At 48.0% G+C, this 17,915-nt stretch overlaps 1 protein-coding gene across 8 annotated transcripts in view; it reads left to right on the top strand.

Moving 5' to 3' along the window:
* Nucleotides 1-17,915, top strand: part of KCNT1 (potassium sodium-activated channel subfamily T member 1) — a 169,440-nt gene that overhangs the window by 113,066 nt on the left and 38,459 nt on the right. For all 8 annotated transcript variants that reach the window (XM_090021363.1, XM_090021364.1, XM_090021369.1 and 5 more), the window contains 10 exons: nucleotides 1,432-1,488; nucleotides 2,112-2,160; nucleotides 2,576-2,635; nucleotides 5,102-5,176; nucleotides 6,100-6,183; nucleotides 6,908-7,002; nucleotides 10,740-10,920; nucleotides 12,656-12,820; nucleotides 13,782-13,918; nucleotides 16,751-16,814. In XM_090021363.1, the coding sequence (XP_089877489.1) occupies nucleotides 1,432-1,488; nucleotides 2,112-2,160; nucleotides 2,576-2,635; nucleotides 5,102-5,176; nucleotides 6,100-6,183; nucleotides 6,908-7,002; nucleotides 10,740-10,920; nucleotides 12,656-12,820; nucleotides 13,782-13,918; nucleotides 16,751-16,814 (967 nt within the window). The remainder of the gene's footprint in view (nucleotides 1-1,431; nucleotides 1,489-2,111; nucleotides 2,161-2,575; nucleotides 2,636-5,101; nucleotides 5,177-6,099; nucleotides 6,184-6,907; nucleotides 7,003-10,739; nucleotides 10,921-12,655; nucleotides 12,821-13,781; nucleotides 13,919-16,750; nucleotides 16,815-17,915) is intronic.

The raw sequence follows: 17,915 nt of genomic DNA on the forward strand, positions 1-17,915 counted from the left end.
TGCTTCTGCCTCTATGGGATGTACAGCCCCTTCTTTGCCTGCTGGAGGACAGCTGCCCACGTCCTTATTCGATAGGGGGATGACTTTCAAGACATCCAAATGACTTCGCCTTTAGGTCCCATTGAAAGGCAATAGGTTTTAGGCAATGGGATTTAGGCGCTCTGGAGTATGTTACCCAATGATGTTTTCAGCATTACAGTGGAACAGAGATGACAACCCACAAGCCCAGAGGGGAAGCCAAACCTGCCGTTTATTCATTTATTCCCTCTCTGCCGGCATCTGGCGCACAGCATTTAGACTTTTAGAAACCTGTTATCGTGCACTAATGAAAGACCCAGTTGATTCCTCAGCCCAGTGGCAGGTGTCCTGGAAAGGGTATTTGCAATGAACTCTTGCAGTTCCTTATAACATCACAATCCCTATTTTCAGCAGGGAGCTGCCTCCATAGTAAATTGATCGGAAAGGCATAACCGATTGCCACAGTATCGAAGCATCTCCCAGTCTGTAGCAGGTTTACCTGCACTTCACGCCGTGCAGGATGGAAGTGTTGTCGTGTCAGCCCCACTTGATGGGTACCTGTCTGGCCCCTGGCTCACTCAGGGTCATGTGGGTGATCCACGGCAGAGCAGGGCTCTCCCATTGCCCTAAGCTAATGACCTATTATAGGCCCCATCTTCCTTTCCCTAAGTGAGCAACTCACTTTGCACCAGAATCAAATGGCCTTTTGGAAGCCAGCTGTATCTTTCTCAGATGTGTGCACGCCTCTGAAATGCTGGTTGGCGCACTGCAGTCGTCTTCTCTCTCTGTCTTTCCTCTCTGCTCCCACAACCCACTTGTCTTAGATGCTTCCCAGGGAAGAGTTATGCTGTCTGGCGCCAAACGCATGTGCCAGACAGGATGATTCATGTCTTGCACACATTTCCATTTCCCTTCCTCAACATCTTGGGGTTCTTCGAACTTGGTTCGTGGTCAGCTATCCCGGAGAAGGGAAAGACAGGCTTGGTTTTATATTCTGTTGCCAAGAATTTTAATTAGTGGCTCAGCTTTTTACTTTACATTGCTCTAGGGAAAAATGCTATTTATTTATGCTTCTTTGCCCACTAAACCAGTGCAGCGAGGTTACCTGCATTACCTGGTCTGGATACAGGTTGCATGCTGGCAGCTCTGAGGAAAGTCAGTGGGATCTAGAGCCCTTTGACTTCTGGCGCTGTGAATTAAAAACAACACTGAGAGCTTGGTAGGACTATTCATACTAAACCATGCTGCATATAGGAGGGGTTTCTGCAGTTTCCAGCACCTGCCTCCTTTTTAGCACACTATTTTTTGTGTTGACATGCTTTGCCTTGCTTCAGGAGGTTAAGAGGCAAACTGTGTTTAGCCATGATGTCAGGCTGGTTGCATCTCACCTGGTTTATGTGTCTCTTGTCTTAGCTGGGGATGCGAGAAGCAGAATTACACGACCTTCAACCAGTCCACAGATATCAACTGGTAAGACGCTAACAGCCTGCACCTCTGGCTCTGCTCTAGCTGCTTGCTGGGAAGCCCAGGGCTGTGAACTGATGCTTGCTGTCTGCTCATAAGAACCTCTTATTCACAGAGATGCATGCATGGGGGCCCTCACACATGAGCATGACTTCCCCAGTTGCTCCTACTTGCATGCACATATCAGATGCTGAAAGGTGGCAAGCTCTCCAGAGGCCCCTTTGTGGCTGCTCTCAAGCCCACTGGAGATGGAGATCTCGAGGGAGACAACAGGACTGTCGTGTTTGTGGGTTTGGGATCAGGAGTGAGGTGGTGGAGTATGGCTGAGAAAACCCCTGGACTTAGACCCGCTCTCAGGGTCTCCCCAGGGATTCGCTTTTTGTTGCTAACATTTTGGCAAAGGCAACTACTGTGAATTAGATGAGCCAAACCCAAACTCTTTAGCTCGAACTAACTCCCACCAGAGGAAGAGATTCAGATCTGGATATAGACTTTTCACCTTTGAATGTGAATATTATGGCTGCAAAAGCCAGCGCACAGCTGATGTTTGCATTTCAGCTTTTTCCCTTAGGCAAAGCAACAAGTTGACATGAATTCCAAGTTGGAAACTGTTTGATATTTCCTTGCAGGGCTCCCATCTTATGGGTGGACAGGAAAATGTCACTCTGGGCCATCCAGGTGAGTGAGTAACCCTGGGGTTACACTTGTCCTCCAGAAGTTGTGTGGGGTTGATGTTGCTGAAGGTTTATGCTCTATGGGAACGTGCAGGCAACAGGATGGTTTGATTAGTTGGTGAGGCGGCCTCAGACCCTTTAGATCAGGGGTTGGCAATGTTTTTGGGCACCCGCAACCTCGACTTGTAAAATGTTGACATGCCAAGGGTGGGCAGCAGGGAAGCCACGAGGGGCCCAATCCTTGTTGTGGCAGCTCAGCCTCAGCCCCTTTCCCTCTGTCCAGCCCAGGGTGCACATGCCAAGCAAAATGTCTTTGTGTGCCACACTCTGGCATCCGGGCTGGGGGTTGCCTACCCCTGCTTTAGATGATGTTTCAAACCGAGCCCCAGACAATGTTTTTCTTTGATTTTATTTTTCAGGTCAGCATTGCTTTAATCAGCTTTCTAGAGACCATGCTACTCATCTATCTCAGCTACAAGGTAGGTTCCTCCAGAGAATGGAGCATGACACCCCCCCCCCTTCCAGCTCCCACTGAAATCACTACAAGTCCTTTCTTCCCTTTCCCTGTAGCCGTGGGTCTGCTGGGTAGAGCTGGGCAATAGCTTCCCATACAGCCTGACTGTGGGTGGTTGGAAATTAAAACCTGGATTAAATCCGCAAGTGGCCTCTGTCCATTATTGTGGGTCAAAAGGAAAAAAACCAACCAAACAAAAGCCAAGCCCCAAGTACTTAGGGGGTTTCAGAGTATTAAAAAACTGGTGCTGGCTCTGGACCTGACCTCTGCAGCTGGAGTTTCATTTCTGATGCATTTTGAGTTTTCCCAACTCTCGCTCATCACTGAGACCACTGAACTGAATCAACAGGCTGCTCTGCAGTCCCCACACCCAGGGAATATTCCTGGGAGAGGACGCATCAAGTAACTTCATGTAGAAAATAGAAAGTTTCTTTGGGGAACTGGGCTGCAGACTCCCTTCCTGCAGCTTTGTCACCAGGGTTCAGTCCTGGATGGTGTCAAGTGCCTGGACTAGCAAAGCAAGTGACTGACTTTTAGTTCATGAATCCTACTGACTTCAGTCCGGCACGTGCATGCTGTGTTCTGCGGGAGGCCCAAGAGCCAGGCCCGTGGAAGCAATGAGCCCATGGAGAGCTGGTTTATGGCTTAGCAAAGTCTAGTAGAAATATTTCCTGCGTCAGGGGCACGGTTGGCAGTCCATGGGAGAGTTGGGAAGAAGCGAGTGTAAATGGTTCCCAGTGGAAGGACATTTGTTAAATGGGCCTCAGCTGTAACATTAGTATTCGATATCATTGTCTTCAAAAGACTGGCGGGAAGCCACAAAGCCTGTAATTTCCTTTGTACCTTGAATCATTCAGTTCACACCAGCCATTTTATCTCCTTTGTATCAAATTCCCTCGACCGATCTTTTTTGTCTGCCATCACCATGCGATCCTCATCACCGCTCAGGCAATTGCATTACGTCCTGCATCATTTTCTGGCATTTCTCGCAAAGGCGGTGATAGCGGGGAAGGGGCCTTTTTGCAAACCACATGGCTTTTTTCTTCTTCTTTGTGCAGCCCAAATCTCCCCACCTGCCCCATTTACCCTGCATGATTGTTTGTGCCCAAGGACCATGGGATTCGTGTGGTCTCGTCCTAGACCAGGAGAGCCACCTTGTGCTGATAAGCCCCTTTTAAAATCCACAGTGACAATCCCCTCCCCCCACAACTTTCAGTGGTGTTGCGATCAGGGCAGGGTTGGGGCATACTCATGGCACAGTGTTAATGAACCTTTTCCTTGCTTCATTTGCTCTGCTGATGAGAAGAGGTCGTCTCTGTGCAGGCCTGTCAAGCTGCCACCTTTTATCACCGTTCTTCAGCCAGCCAAAGAACTGTGGCCTCCATAAATGCAGGGCTCTTCAAGTCCACTGCAGCATTTTTCCTTTTTTTTTTTCTGACCCATGATCTTTCTCCAGGCAGCTTAGGTGAACTGGATCTACCTGGATGCATGAGCAGCCATCCTTTTGGTCAAGTGTGAGCCCCGTGTGCATTTTCAATGAGATTTGCAACCCTCTCTCATTGCCATGTGTCTGGGCAGGTCATTTGATCCCTAAAATTATGTCACTCTAATCAAATGCTTCCACTGTCTTGCGTTTAGTATAGCGATTCTGTGAGCACACAGCGGAGAGAAGGAAGGGGCTGATTTTCCTCCCCTCTATAGACATTTCCACCAGCAAAAGTGAGTGCAAGACATTCATTGTGGTCACATTTTGCACTGAAATAAATGAGGCAATGGAGGATGAGATCCTACTGGCGATGTGTGATTGTGAGAGTTGTGCGACTAGGAGATGATTCTCCGCATCTTCTGTCCTGCACTCACCACCAAACCATTGTGCAGACAAGAAAATGTATTGCAGTAGTCAGGCCGATTTCCTTCATGCATTTGATTCCTCAGCCTACCTTTACTCTATTCAGCCCCGTGCTGGTGTCTGCAAGCAGGGAAAGCGCGGTACCTTTTTTAAAATACAGCGTGAAATCCTTTTATCTGCTAGGGCTTTTGAATGAGGTGTAGGTGCTTTTCCCTTCCAGGCAATGAAACGTCAACAGGTTTGTTACTTGCATTGTTGCACTATTGAGGATTTCCGTTACTGACCTCCAGTGGTTGTAGCTTTTTGCAAGAGGCCGTCTGAATACACCTTCTGAAAGCACCTACAGATATGCTTGTGTATTCGTTGTATGTATATCCAATATGTAAAATATATACAAGGAATACGAATGTTTTCAAATGCTTGATGATTTCAGAGTAGCTTCTGCCACTTGCTGTTACCTTGTACCTGCTGGAAAGTGCCCGGTACCTTCTGCCTTCTATAATGCAGGAACAGTTGGAGGTGATTCACATTGTCTTGAATATTTTTTTAAGATGACTTCATTAACGTTGGTCCCTTCTACAGGGAAACATTTGGGAGCAGATTTTTCGCATTTCATTCATCCTGGAAATGATCAACACAGTGCCCTTTATCATCACAGTGAGTATTGGCTATTGACACTTTTTAAACAAAGCAGATTTCAGTAAATACTACACTTTTATTTTGGAACCACAAATAATAGCGGTCCATCCAAGACAGCAAATAGAGCTGGGCATTTTTTTTTGTCCCCAAATTTTTATCAATGGAAAATGACATTGAAGTTGTTTATAATGAAAAACCGAAGACCAGAAACTTTTCGGTTTCCAAAAATTAATACATATTTTTTTTCTCTATTAAAAAAAAAATGAAGCTTTTCTTCCCAGAGGAAACAAATGACATGTTTTCACTACTCCTTTTTGGGCAACAAAGAAATATTCATGGACCCAAAAAGCTTTGCAAGAGTTATTCAGGCAATACCATGTTCAAGGCTGCCTTTTTTTAAGGTTTTGCATAATTGTAGAGAAGGTATAGATGGCATCCTGTGCGCCTGGCTGCTCTGAGTGAGCAGATCCTGATGGTTGGTTATCAAGGCTCCTGCACCAGCGCAAGGCTCAGTGCAAGATCAGGGTAATATTTGTAGCCACAATCCAGATCCACTGGTGGGAGATGTGGTGTGGACGGGAGTCGGGTGCTCATACAGCTTGGTCACCAAATCTTGCTTCCGGCAAGATTGAATTCTGGCCGCTGAATCCGTGAGCACCAACCAAGACTCGGGGAAGTTGGAGACATTGCTGCTCTGAGGCTTGGTTGTCAGGGAGCACATAGATCAGCATAGCAGAGAGGATTGGGCCCCACTTTGCAGTCCCAGCGGAGGCCCATTACACCCCTGTGTCCTCTGCCAAAATGCTGGAAATGAGATTCACAGCAGCTGGGCTAAGAATCGATTAACTGTTTAGAGCTTTCTTGAAAAAAGCAATGTTGATTTGATGAGTTGTTTTCCCACCCCCCTCCAAGCCAACCTGTAAATAATGGTTGTTTTCTAGATCTTCTGGGCTCCTTTGAGGAATTTGTTTATTCCGGTTTTTCTGAACTGCTGGCTGGCCAAGTATGCCTTGGAAAACATGATAGTAAGTAGCTGCAGATCACCGCGGCCTCCTCCATTAGTCAGAATAGCATGGTTTTAGTCTGCTGGGCGCTGCTTCCTGTCTGCTTGTTTTACAGTTTCTCCCTGCATAGGAATGGCTATTTCAAATGTCTCCAGCCGTGCCTCAGCTCTGAGAATATCCCAGCGTGCTCCGATTCCCAACTTGCATAAAGAAGCTGGTGGCTGGACTGGCTTGGGAGCTGGCTCTGGGGAGCCTGTTGTCCTCTTGATCATTTGGCTGAAGTAGGGGACTCGAGGTGACCCTCTGGGCCTGGTGTCCAGCTGCTCGGTGTCTGCAGCGGAGGCCAGATTTCCCCATTCCCAGCAGCTCCCAGTAGGAACCTCCCCAGCAGGTTTTCCAAGCAAATCCTCCTATTCTTCCTTCCACCCCCTCTGCAGCCACCTCATCACGCAGGCTGGAGACCTCTGCTGCCTGCTCTCCTCCCACACCAGGCGGTCACTTGGTCATCTCTGTCTACCGCTGCATGCACCAATGCCCTTGTTTCCCCTTGGGTTCTCCCCTCGGCTGCATTTGGGGGTGATCAGAGGTCACTGTCGGTGCAGAAATGAGCTCAGACTGGGGGACAGACTGGGCAAATCCTGTTATTTATGTGATGCCTGTCTCATTTCTTTCACCCCTTTTTGAAGTCAGGATGCTGCGGGGTATAACTATGTCTCCCACTGAGCGAGATGTACCTCTTTTCCAGAACGACTTGCATCGTGCCATACAGAGAACGCAGTCTGCCATGTTCAATCAGGTGCTGATTCTCATCTGTACCCTGCTGTGTCTTCTTTTTACAGGGTAAGTGATTCCCCCCTCACCCCGACAAGTGACTTAGTTGTAGGAAATATATGTTTTTAAAATATGCAGCACTGATTCATTTGATAGAGGGAAAACCTTGGGCCCCATCCTACAAATGCTAATGCTTGTGTTAAGCTTTAGGCGCTGTAAGTCGTCACAGTAGGGAATAATGTGAAGCACGTACGGGTCTTTGCCAGTCCAGGGGCTTCAGGACAAGGTGGTATAGGATGGTCTGACCTGGGAGTGGCAAGGCTATATTCTTTCTGGGTCACCGAGGCATGGCTGTCACTTTGATCTCCCTGCTTCATAGAGGAAATTGCATGAGGCCTTACGTGGGCTACAGATAACCCAGCTTCCTGGGCAGCAAGCTGAGTCTGGAGGCTGCATAGCACCCTGGTGGCTTTTCCACCTGGTCTATGCAAAGCCGCAGCCTGAAGAGCAATAAGACAAATAGGCCTGGGTCTCCGATACAGGCAGCTCAGCAAAACCTCCTCATCCTTCCCTTCATCTGACCTGAAGTGACGCTCCAGACCTTTGGAAGGTCACGAATCACTTTTGTTGTGTATCATTGCTTCTGCTTTGTTAACTTCATTGACAGAAACCAAAGCACCATGGCATTAGAGTCACTAGGCACGAGAACTGCCTGCGTGCATGTTGGGTACACGGGCATCCACCCATTGTGCATCGAACTGTCCATTTGCTTGAGCATAAGCCTGACTTAACTGCAGAATTGCAGCCTCTGTTTTTCTGTGTTGAAAGCCTGGGTGTCCTGCTTGCTGTGCGCCAATACAGTTGTAGCATCGGTATGCTTGGTTTCAACTCTCTTGGCTGGTTTTTTTGGAGATTGATTTTAGAACAAAACGCTTGATGGCGTAGTAAAATCCCATACTGCTCAAGTTACACCCCTGGTTAGTAAACCATGATCATGGTTTGTGTGGTTGTAGTGACTTCTTTTCGATTACATTCTGTCTCGTGAGATTATAGGCAGGTAAAGCCCTTATTTCCACATTGGCTTCAGGCGTGGGGGTCTTTCTGCTTTACCCATCCTGAGTTTCCACTTCACACACAACTTTGGCAAGTGGAGAGAGGGAGCTGGGTTATCACCTTGCGCTCTCAAGGCCCACACCGTCTTCTCCACCTAAATAAGCAGAACTTGGCTCTTGGAAGTACTTGGCTTTCTCTTTTTCCCAAGAGCACTGGCCAAATATGACTTGAAATGAAATAAGACCTCCCTTTGCCAGCTGTACGGTGTGTTGATGCCATTCACTAAAGCAGCTCGATAGATGCTGGTTTTCAGTCGTGCTTTGAAGGATGATCTCTCGGACAACAACGCGTGGCAGGATACAAGGTGGCCGGTTGCACTTCTGTTCCCCGTGGATATGATCTGAGGCCAAATGCACTTTGAGGTAGTTAGCTGCTGTTCAGCTGCTGGGAACAAAGGCAGAAGATCTATTGATTTTCTCTGACTTCTTTCCCTTCCCTTCATCTCTGCGCAAAATGACTGGTTTGCTTTTTAAATAGTAGGAAGAAATATTGCTCCCCTCTGGATGGCCGTGTGTTAACAGTCAGCTAACCTAAATGGATGCGGTAGCCCTGGGATGGTTTAGAGCCGCCTCCGTAATTGGAGACAGAAAGGCAAAAGCCTCTTAAGTGCAACAGTGCCTTTCTTCCCGTGTACTTACGCACCTTCCTAGGCGCTGCTTTTGGGTGGGAAGAGTCTTCCTAACGTGCCCGGCCCCAGGGGAAATGCGCTTGCAAGGGCCTCTGTTGAGATAGCAGAATTTTGCTTTTAAAGGGCTAATGGAAAAGCCATCAAAACAGAGTCCATAACTCACAGACTGCACTTTCCTAATGTTATTCCCTGCTGTCTTTGAGCAATCAAGAACAGAGTGGTGCAAGGGGTTGATTTTCCATGGCATTGAATGGCAGCTGGGAGGAGGCTTCTCAGTGCAATGCAACCACTTCGAAGCTTGCAGCAGGGATTTGCCAGTCTAGGCCCTGAGGCTGGGGAGCACTGCATATCCCAAGAAAAGCCTCATCCTCCAGAGCTGTTTGTCCAAATCCAATTAGATTTATACATCTGTCCATCCCCGGCTGTATAGGGCAATCTGGTGTCAATACTTTGCCTTAGTTATACAGGGCACTGCTTTCCAGCAAGTGTGAATTGGTTTTGACTCGTGTGGAGCTGCCTCAATTTACACCAGCTAAAGCTGGCTGTAAATCTTCACAACCCATTTTTATAGAAAGTTTTCTTTAAAAAAAACAACAAAGCACAACAAAGCACAAAAGCTGTATTTAAAGCCTGATCTTCAGAGGTGCTAATGCCTGATAAAAGAGGCAGATGCTCGCCACTGACTCAGAGCTGCTCCTTACCTTACTTTATCTTCCTGCGCAGTCAGCTTCAGGCAGATCACTTTTTATTTTAGGAACTAATTATCATCTCTAATTACACGATTTTAACAGAAACTTTTTAATTGGAGCATGCCAGGATCAGGGAGGGTATTGGGGAGAGGTGGTTTATGGAAATGCGTGCGGCTCAGAGCGGAGCAACAATTGCTGCGATGTCAAGGGCAGCGCCAGTAATTTTTTCCCCGGGGGATTTGAGGGGGGTGGGGGGCAGTCGCTCAGCGTTGGCAGCTCATGCAGAAAGGTTCGCTGCACTTCGCGGCTCCCCTGTTTGTCTGTAGGAGGTTACCATGGCTGCCAAGCTCACGTTTGTCTAATATGCCAGGAAGGCATGTGCTAATTAACTGAACCTATTAGCCTGAGCGTTTGAAACAAGAGGGAGCTTTCCTTCTAAAAAAAAGGGTTTTTTCCTTCTCAACTATTTAGCTTAGAAATGGGTCTCTTGCATTTCCCTTCTGGTTTGTCTTTCAATCTAAACATACCAACTATATTAACAAGTGGAAAGGAAGTGGTGCTGGTGGGGATGTAGATGCTTTCAGACTCGCGGCTCTTTTGGAATAAAACTAAGTACCTCGTATTGAAGGCTAGTCAACTTTTGGACTTATCTGTGTGCTTCTTCCTGTAGCAGCACTGCCCTCTTTGGTCTAGATCTATTTTCTTTGGCTTTTGCCCGGCACTAGAAGCAATTTCTCAGGTAGCTTCTGGGACATTTCTATTAACTGTGATGGACTTAGAAACTCTGTGTGTGCCAAGTCATCCTGGCTGTTCTTGAGGCGAGAAGCTATTTGGCTTTGCCAGGTTTATTTTGGAAGAGAGCTGCAGGCAGAAGCGGTGGGGTTGGGGATCCAGCTCAGGCTCGCTGAAGAGCCATGCCTGAAGTCACTCGTACCCGTACCGTCTTCTGAGCCACACCGAGGAGCGTGGTCAGGACTGAAAGAGTTTCCTGTTTACCTTGCTGCTATAATCAGCTCCTAAAGTACTCAGGCCTCCTGACTCACAGCTCTTTGCCTCCTACCTGCATGCTTGACATATGCATGGTTGCCCAATGCCTAGACTTTTGGGCCATGGTCTGATGAGGATCTCTGCAGAGCTGGTGGCTTATCCAAACCAAACAAGTGCTCTGAAGTCAAGCCGACTGATGCCTGTGCAACTGCACTGACAGTGCTGGAGTTGCACCAGGGATGCATTTTGCCCCAGTAACTCCAGGCCAGGCGAGACCTCTTTCCAGAGGCCAGTGGAGGAGACTTCTCCCTACTTGGCAGGGTGAGCAAACTCATCCCTTGTGGGCCGTTGTCTGCAAGCCTGATTGATCCCTTCTCCCTCTTCCCCAGAACCTGCGGCATCCAGCATCTAGAAAGAGCGGGCGAAAACCTCTCCCTCTTCAAGTCTTTTTATTTCTGCATTGTGACCTTCTCCACGGTGGGCTACGGGGACGTGACCCCAAAGATTTGGCCCTCGCAGCTCCTGGTGGTTATCATGATTTGCGTAGCCCTGGTGGTGCTGCCTCTACAGGTAAGATCAGGCAGTGAAAAGACAGCTCTGGGTTAAGAATGGCAATGCTTCTGGCACGCCGCAGCTTGGGAAACATAGCAGCGGGAGGGTGTTTTCCACCTGGCTAGCCAGCTGAGTGGGAAGCGGATCGGAGACAGAGAAATTCTCCACCTCAAGTTCAGAGGGAGCTTTGTTTCCGCTCTGCTGTGGAGCTGTTGACACCCTGCAGAGCCACCTTGCTGGATGCAATACATTTGGGACAAAATAAGCCAGCACTGCCACTCTCCCAGCCATCAACACGATGCAGCAATGACAGCTTTTGGTCTGGAGCATTCCCTCTCTCTCGTATCACTTAATGTCAGGTGAGGACATTGTGGACACACTCTTAGAAACAAGCCTTCCTCTGGGAGCAGATATCATCATATCCTTCCTTCTCCAGCTGTCCTCAGATAGAACAAGTGCAAGAATGCGACTAGGCTGGCCCGTGTGCTTTAGCCGGTCGCTGGCTCAGTGTGCTCTGGAAAGGCAGGATCTTGGCCCAGGAGGCAGCTCCTGCCAGGAAGCGGCTGAGATGACATGTAGAGGAAGCCTGGGAATAGATGCATCAGAGCATCGCGAGCTAAAAAATGTCACTCGTTGCTGCAGCACACGAGAGAGTCGCTAATGTAATGAGAAGCGCCTTGTTCACGCTGCATTGTATGTTCATGGACTGCGATCCGTAGCAGCCCAAGGGGAAGGCAAACTGGGCAACCATCTGGGGTCCCAAAATTTTGCAACGATTTTTATTTGGGGGGTGGGGTGGGGGGGTGAAGCTATTAAAAACTTTGTTCTGTCTTCAACTTACGGATGAATGCCTGTTCCCCCGAGCACTGCCAGGAGTGACCAGGAATAATGGTCACAAGCTGGCAGAGGGTAGATTTAGGCTAGATATCAGGAGGCGCTACTTCACGGTCAGGGTGGCTAGGATCTGGAACCAACTTCCAAGCGAAGTGGTGGTGGCTCCTACCCTGGGGGTGTTTAAGAGGAGGTTAGATGAAGACCTTGCTGGGGTCATTTGACCCCAGTACTCTTTCCTGCCATGGCAGGGGGTTGAACTAGATGATCTACTCAGGTCCCTTCTGACCCTAGAAACTATGAAACTATGAAATGGCATAGATAGAGCAAAGTGAAATCAGAAATGTCCAGCTTGCTTATAGGTCATCAAAATGAAGCCTCTAAGGGGCCCCAAATGACTCTTGCCTAGGGCCCCAACAACCCTAAGGCCACTGTTGCTGTGATGCATTCTTATTTTAATAGATTTTAACAGGTTTGCCAAGTGATGGTTTTTGGAAGCAGCACAGGGTTTGGGTGAGGGCATTGCTGTGTTGGATGTGTGTGTGGCCCCTTGTTGTTTTGCCTTTCAGGTAAAGCCAACACGGGCATGAAAAAAAGTCTCCAGGTTCAGAAAGGCAACGTTTCCGGCGTGCCATGGCCTGTTTAAAGCTCCAGTCTGTGTGCATGCCCACACACAGCTTTCCTACGGGCATTTGCAAGGCCTCTATCCCAGTAGTGTTTCACATTGATTCACACCTGCATATTTTTATGATCCATGGATGGATAATATTCTCCTCATTCCAGCACTTCCTTTAACTGTGCAGATCATCTGGGCAAAATGGTGGCCGGGATCACCATACCTGTGATGCACTATTTGTAGCAATTCAGGCAAGAGGGATCTTTGCCTAGCAGCTCTCAATGATCTGTGCGCTTCTGCTTACAGTTTGAGGAGCTTGTGTACTTATGGATGGAGCGCCAGAAATCAGGGGGGAATTACAGCCGTCACCGTGCCCAGACCGAGAAGCATGTTGTCCTCTGTGTCAGTTCCCTCAAGATCGACCTCCTCATGGACTTCCTCAATGAGTTCTACGCTCATCCCCGGCTACAGGTAAAGGCTGGGGCGTGTTATTTCAGCCCCTCCGTCATTAGCGGTTGAACCAGGGTCCTTACTTGGCTTGCCGTGTCATTAGTCCTGTGTCGCTCCTGTTCATGAATGTGCTGTTTGGCACCGTGGAGCTGCGAGAAGGTAAGCCAAGGAAACCTGGCAGGGATAGATACGTGGGCAAAAGATACCAGAGCAACTTAGCCAGTCTTCAGCATAACCTGGCAATTGGATTTAGTTCCTTGAATAAAGCAAACAAGCCAGGATGTGTGCAGCTTAAAAGAAATGTGTCCTGTAGTTATCAGTCAAGATCCATAGAGTATGCCCCTGCCGTGCTACCACAGTGTTGGCCACAGCCAGTCCATCACAGGATTTTCTATAGGTGCTAATGCTATAATATTTTAAGTGCATAGAAAATGCCTCGACAGATGGACATTGTTTTCTTTTCTGGTTGTAGAAATTCAGAAGGTCTTTATTGTAGATAATGCCATTTGCGCAGTCTTGTTGTACCCAAAAAGGGGCCCACCAATTCCAAGTGGAATATCCAAGTCTAGTTGCTTCCAGCCGCCCTGTTACTTTCCACTTGCCGTGATGATTTCTGCAGACATTGGGAAGTGCATTTGGGCCTCAGTTTATCTAGCAAATGAGTGCAACTTTCAGTCCAGCCCCGCAAACAATATCCCGCCGCCTCCTGAATCTGCATTTCATTCCATACTGCATTCATGACCACAACCATCCACCTTGCACCTGGACGTTTAATTTCCTAAAATTAAACAAGCTCAGAGCTCCGCTTTTTTGAGTGTATCGCTGTTTAATAATTCAGTTGTCAGATGTGCCTTCATTAGATCTGTTATGCGAGTTTGCACCAATGGTCACATAATGCCAGATGCCTGCTAGAATCACCACACGCATTTGCAGAGCATCGTGCTACCAGGGTTACAAATCGACATGGGCTTCTGTCTTGCAGGATTACTACGTCGTGATCTTGTGCCCAACAGAGATGGACATACAGGTCCGGCGAGTCCTTCAGATTCCTCTCTGGTCACAGCGAGTGATCTATCTCCAGGGGTCCGCGCTGAAAGACCAGGACCTCATGAGAGCCAAGTGAGTCGAGAATTGGGTTGTACACAGCAAGACCCCCCGAGGTGGTGGGGAAGGGAGGCAAAACCCTACAAAGCTCATGTCATGATTACCAGTGCAAGACCAGTACTGTAGCATTGATTGCCTTGGCTACAAATCTTCTTAGATAGGCAGGGGAGAGAGGTTCACTCCAAATGCTCCAGCAGAGAGGCCTCTCTCACAGATGGTTGACTGCAACAGCAGTCAGCTAAATTGTAGATTAAATGCTGGTCCTTTTAGTGCAAAGCTCCATCCTGTGGTTAGAAACCGTTATTGGTAAAATGAATGCTCTTTGTGTGCTACTGCCTGAAGATTTCCAGATGTGAAGGCAGAAAGATGCTGTTAAGAGAAACTACCAACATCTTTTAGGGAGACTCGGAGCTCAGGGTATTTTTAGCTGATGCTCACAGAAAAGCCCATGCTGCGCAGTCCTGACACCATGGCCTCCCAGGGCTAGCCTGTTATCCCTGTCCTTGTTTAAACAGGCATACAAACTTCATGGACCACATCCATCCATTTTCTATGGCAGTACCATACACAATTCTTAAAAGTGGATTTCACAGAAGTCAACTGTAGCCAGGCTCTCTTCATCCTGCCGATAACAAGAACAAGGGAGATGTAATAAGGGTGCTTAAAAGATGTCTTGAAAAGCTGGCAATTACTAGCTCCTTTTGTATCCACATCCTAACCCAATAGCTCTCTTTTCAGAACCTCTCCGCTTCACCGGTTGTTAAGGTGCCTGGCATAATGAATCGAAAAATGTTCTCATTTTTGGATTCAATACAATTTGGATTCAGCAGCCAGCAGCAGAACCTGAAGACAGTAATCCTGAAGACAGTATCTCCTGCAAAGCTCACAGTCTGGTTATCCACGGCATCTTTTTTTCCTGCAAGCTGGAAAAAAAAGGGAATAATATCCCTGGGAAATCCTGCTTTTGTGAACTCTTGATTCAAACTGCAGGCAGTGGAAAAATAACAAGCTTGCTCTCCTGGGCTTTGTTTCACTCTGGTTGTCTTTAATTTCCTGGGCTGCTTGTCTGTCTGCATTGCCCTAGAAATCTCTCCTGAGTGAGGTTCCTCTCTATGTCCAATAGTGCTCTGCGCTAGTAGAGGCCTCTTTGGAAAAGGGAAATTTTAATTACAATACAGTTTCTCTTTTCCTTTAAAAAATGTAAGCTGATGTGCCTGGGGGGAAAAGAGGTGGTATCGCATTAGGTTTCTTCTCTACAAAGTAGTAGGTAACCATTGATCTTTCTGGATCAGGTTGTGTGCAAGAGACCAGCTTGCTAACAAAAATAGCTACCATTGCTTCCTCCAGGAAAGCCAGTGCTAATGGGATGCTTCAAAAACATGCACATACCCTGGTTCTGCGTGGGTCTAGACTCTAAATGCTGCAGCTGCCATCCTTTGGCTTTTCTAATGTTGCTGCCTTTCCTGTCATTGATATGGCTGAACAGATGGGGGTGCCCTCAGGAAGTTTTTGGCAGAAAGAGCTGGGGGCAAACAAGTCCTCTGAGTGTGTGCATAGAGCCTGCGCTCTGCCCACCAGAAGGACTAAGGCAGGCATTTGGGAGGCAGAGCTTGCCAAGGGGCTTTTTGCTACCCAAAGCTTTGATTAATGTCCGGCGGCAGGAGCCAGGCAGCCCTGGTAACAGCTGCAGGTCTTTCCATCTCCAGTATTCAGAAAGAGCAGACCCAAGCCCAGGCATCCTCTGCTTTTGCTGAAGGTAGATTGGGTGCTCCAGGGTAGTCTGCAAGAAGGGCCTTTTACTCCCACAGGTCTCCTTTTGAGACCCAGCCACTGGCCTGAAGCAAACTCAGCACCATTTCTGGAGGGGCAGGGGCTTGGCTTTCTTCTGCATGATTGCAAGGGTTGGACATGGCACCTAATGTACAGCCAGGAACCTAGGTGCTTGTCTTTGTTGGGTATTTGGCCCCCAGGTGCACGGGGGAGATGCCCTAGCGTAGACCCACTTTGGGGCAATCTGAGGATTTTATTACACAAAAGGCTTGTATTTTAAAAGTTTTAGTTCATCAGAACAATCAAAGTGTCCTCATCTTATTAAATCTAAGATTGTAATTAAGCCAAGCCAAAGCATTGTTTAATCATAGACTCACAGGCAATGAGGTTGGGAAGGGACCTCAGGAGGTCACATCTAGTCTGACCCCCTGAAGCAGGACCAGCCCCGACTACATCATCCCAGCCAGGGCTTTGTCTAGCTGGGTCTTAAACACCTCCAAGGATGGAGACACCGCCACCTCTTCGGGTGACCTGTCGCAGTGCTTCACCACCCTCCTCATGAGAGAGTTTTTCCTGCTATCCATCCTCAACTTCCTTTGCTGCAGCTCGAGCCCACTGCTCCTTGTTCTGTCATCTGCCCCCACTAAGAACAGGTTTAAGTCCAGGCTCGTTGTGAAGCCAGGTTTAGTTGCGCCATGGCTCTGTGTGGTGAGGGTGACGCTGGGCTGCAGATCCCGAAGTGTAACGCACAGTGCCTTCCTGCACTAGCTTTCATTAATGTTCTCATTTAGCAGCTTTTAATTTGTTGCCTTGCTATAATTACACAGGTCAATGTGAAATGGCCTTCTTGCATGAATCGTAATGCTACTAGCTCTGCTCTTGATTATAACCTGTTTATAGTAAAAGGGCGAGGATAAGGAAAAAGGGCTGAGACCCAGGATGACAGGAGTATCCATATTTGTACCTTCTCTTAAATTGCTGAAATCTGGCCAGGAGACTTTCTTGTTGGGGCAGCGTGAGAAACACCATCCTGCTGGATCTGCGAGACCCACATCACTGGTTCTTTTTGTCTTACAGAATGGATAATGGAGAGGCCTGCTTCATTCTCAGCAGTCGAAACGAGGTGGATCGCACTGCTGCGGTAAGACAAGCCTGGTTTTATTGTAGACTGATACTTTTAAGTCCAGCAGGAATTATTATAATCATCATGTCTGTCCTCCTGCATAACACAGGCCAAAGCACCACTGTTGCCACCACAGTGATGGGGATGTGGTGGCTGGGCAGGAGCTGGGGGGACTGCACGTAACCCCTCACTGATGGCCACTAGCTGAATTCATACTTTCCCTTGGAGCAAGTTACCCCACAGTGGTCTAGCACAAGGTTTTTTGCACCTTTTCCTGAAGTCTTTTGGCCCCTTTTGGAGACAGGATATTGGACTGGGAGGAGCACGGGTTCGGCTTTCCTCTGCTAAGTGTCAAAAATATCCAGTGCATTTAGCAGCATGCTGTCTGCAGTTCCCCAGCCAGCCCTGCAAAGCTGGTCCATTGTGTCTCAGTGCTTTTATCATTTGCTTGTGTAAGAGGGATGTCGGGATGATCAGGCCTAGGGACTTTGAGACTCAGGCTGATGTCATGAGCCAAAAATACCCTTTCATGTCATGCAACAGAAATATGCTCAAGAATAGGATGGTTAGTCTGTAGTGGTATAGGCCTGTTCTTCTAACTGCTGGGGTCCCTTAGTCGTGCATAAGCAAGGCAATGAGAAGAGCAGCAGGTGGAAGTTTAGGATCGACAGAGCGGAGGGTCATCCTCAGGAAAAGTTAAATAGCAGAGAGTCTGAAGTACCAATGCACTGACCCAACTCAGGAACAACAGCTTGGTTATATGAATAGAAGAGATGATCAGGATCTGTCTGGCTTGGTCCTGGGTGTGACTAAGCTGCATCCGCCTGGAGGGCCTGGTGGCAACATGGTGGGACTACTGTGGTGGGGTAGTTCCTATAAAATACCACCATGTTACAACCTCCAGTGTAAGGCGACTATAGGGCACCTCAAAACCCTGGTCCCTACTGCCTTGTTGGGTATTTCTTGGTTGGCAAAAGGCTAAGGGACATCACTCTGACAGAAACGCACCCTCGCTGGGGCATTAGGCAGTCAGCAGCAGTTCTTCTCTGTTGCTTTGGCAGAAGCTACAGCCATCAAGTCACTGAACATCTGGACTTGATTTCTTTCCTTTGAATTCTG

Source organism: Crocodylus siamensis, chromosome 11 (genome assembly GCF_052110815.1).
Source record: "Crocodylus siamensis isolate JL-2025a chromosome 11, ASM5211081v1, whole genome shotgun sequence".
NCBI lineage: Eukaryota > Metazoa > Chordata > Crocodylia > Crocodylidae > Crocodylus > Crocodylus siamensis.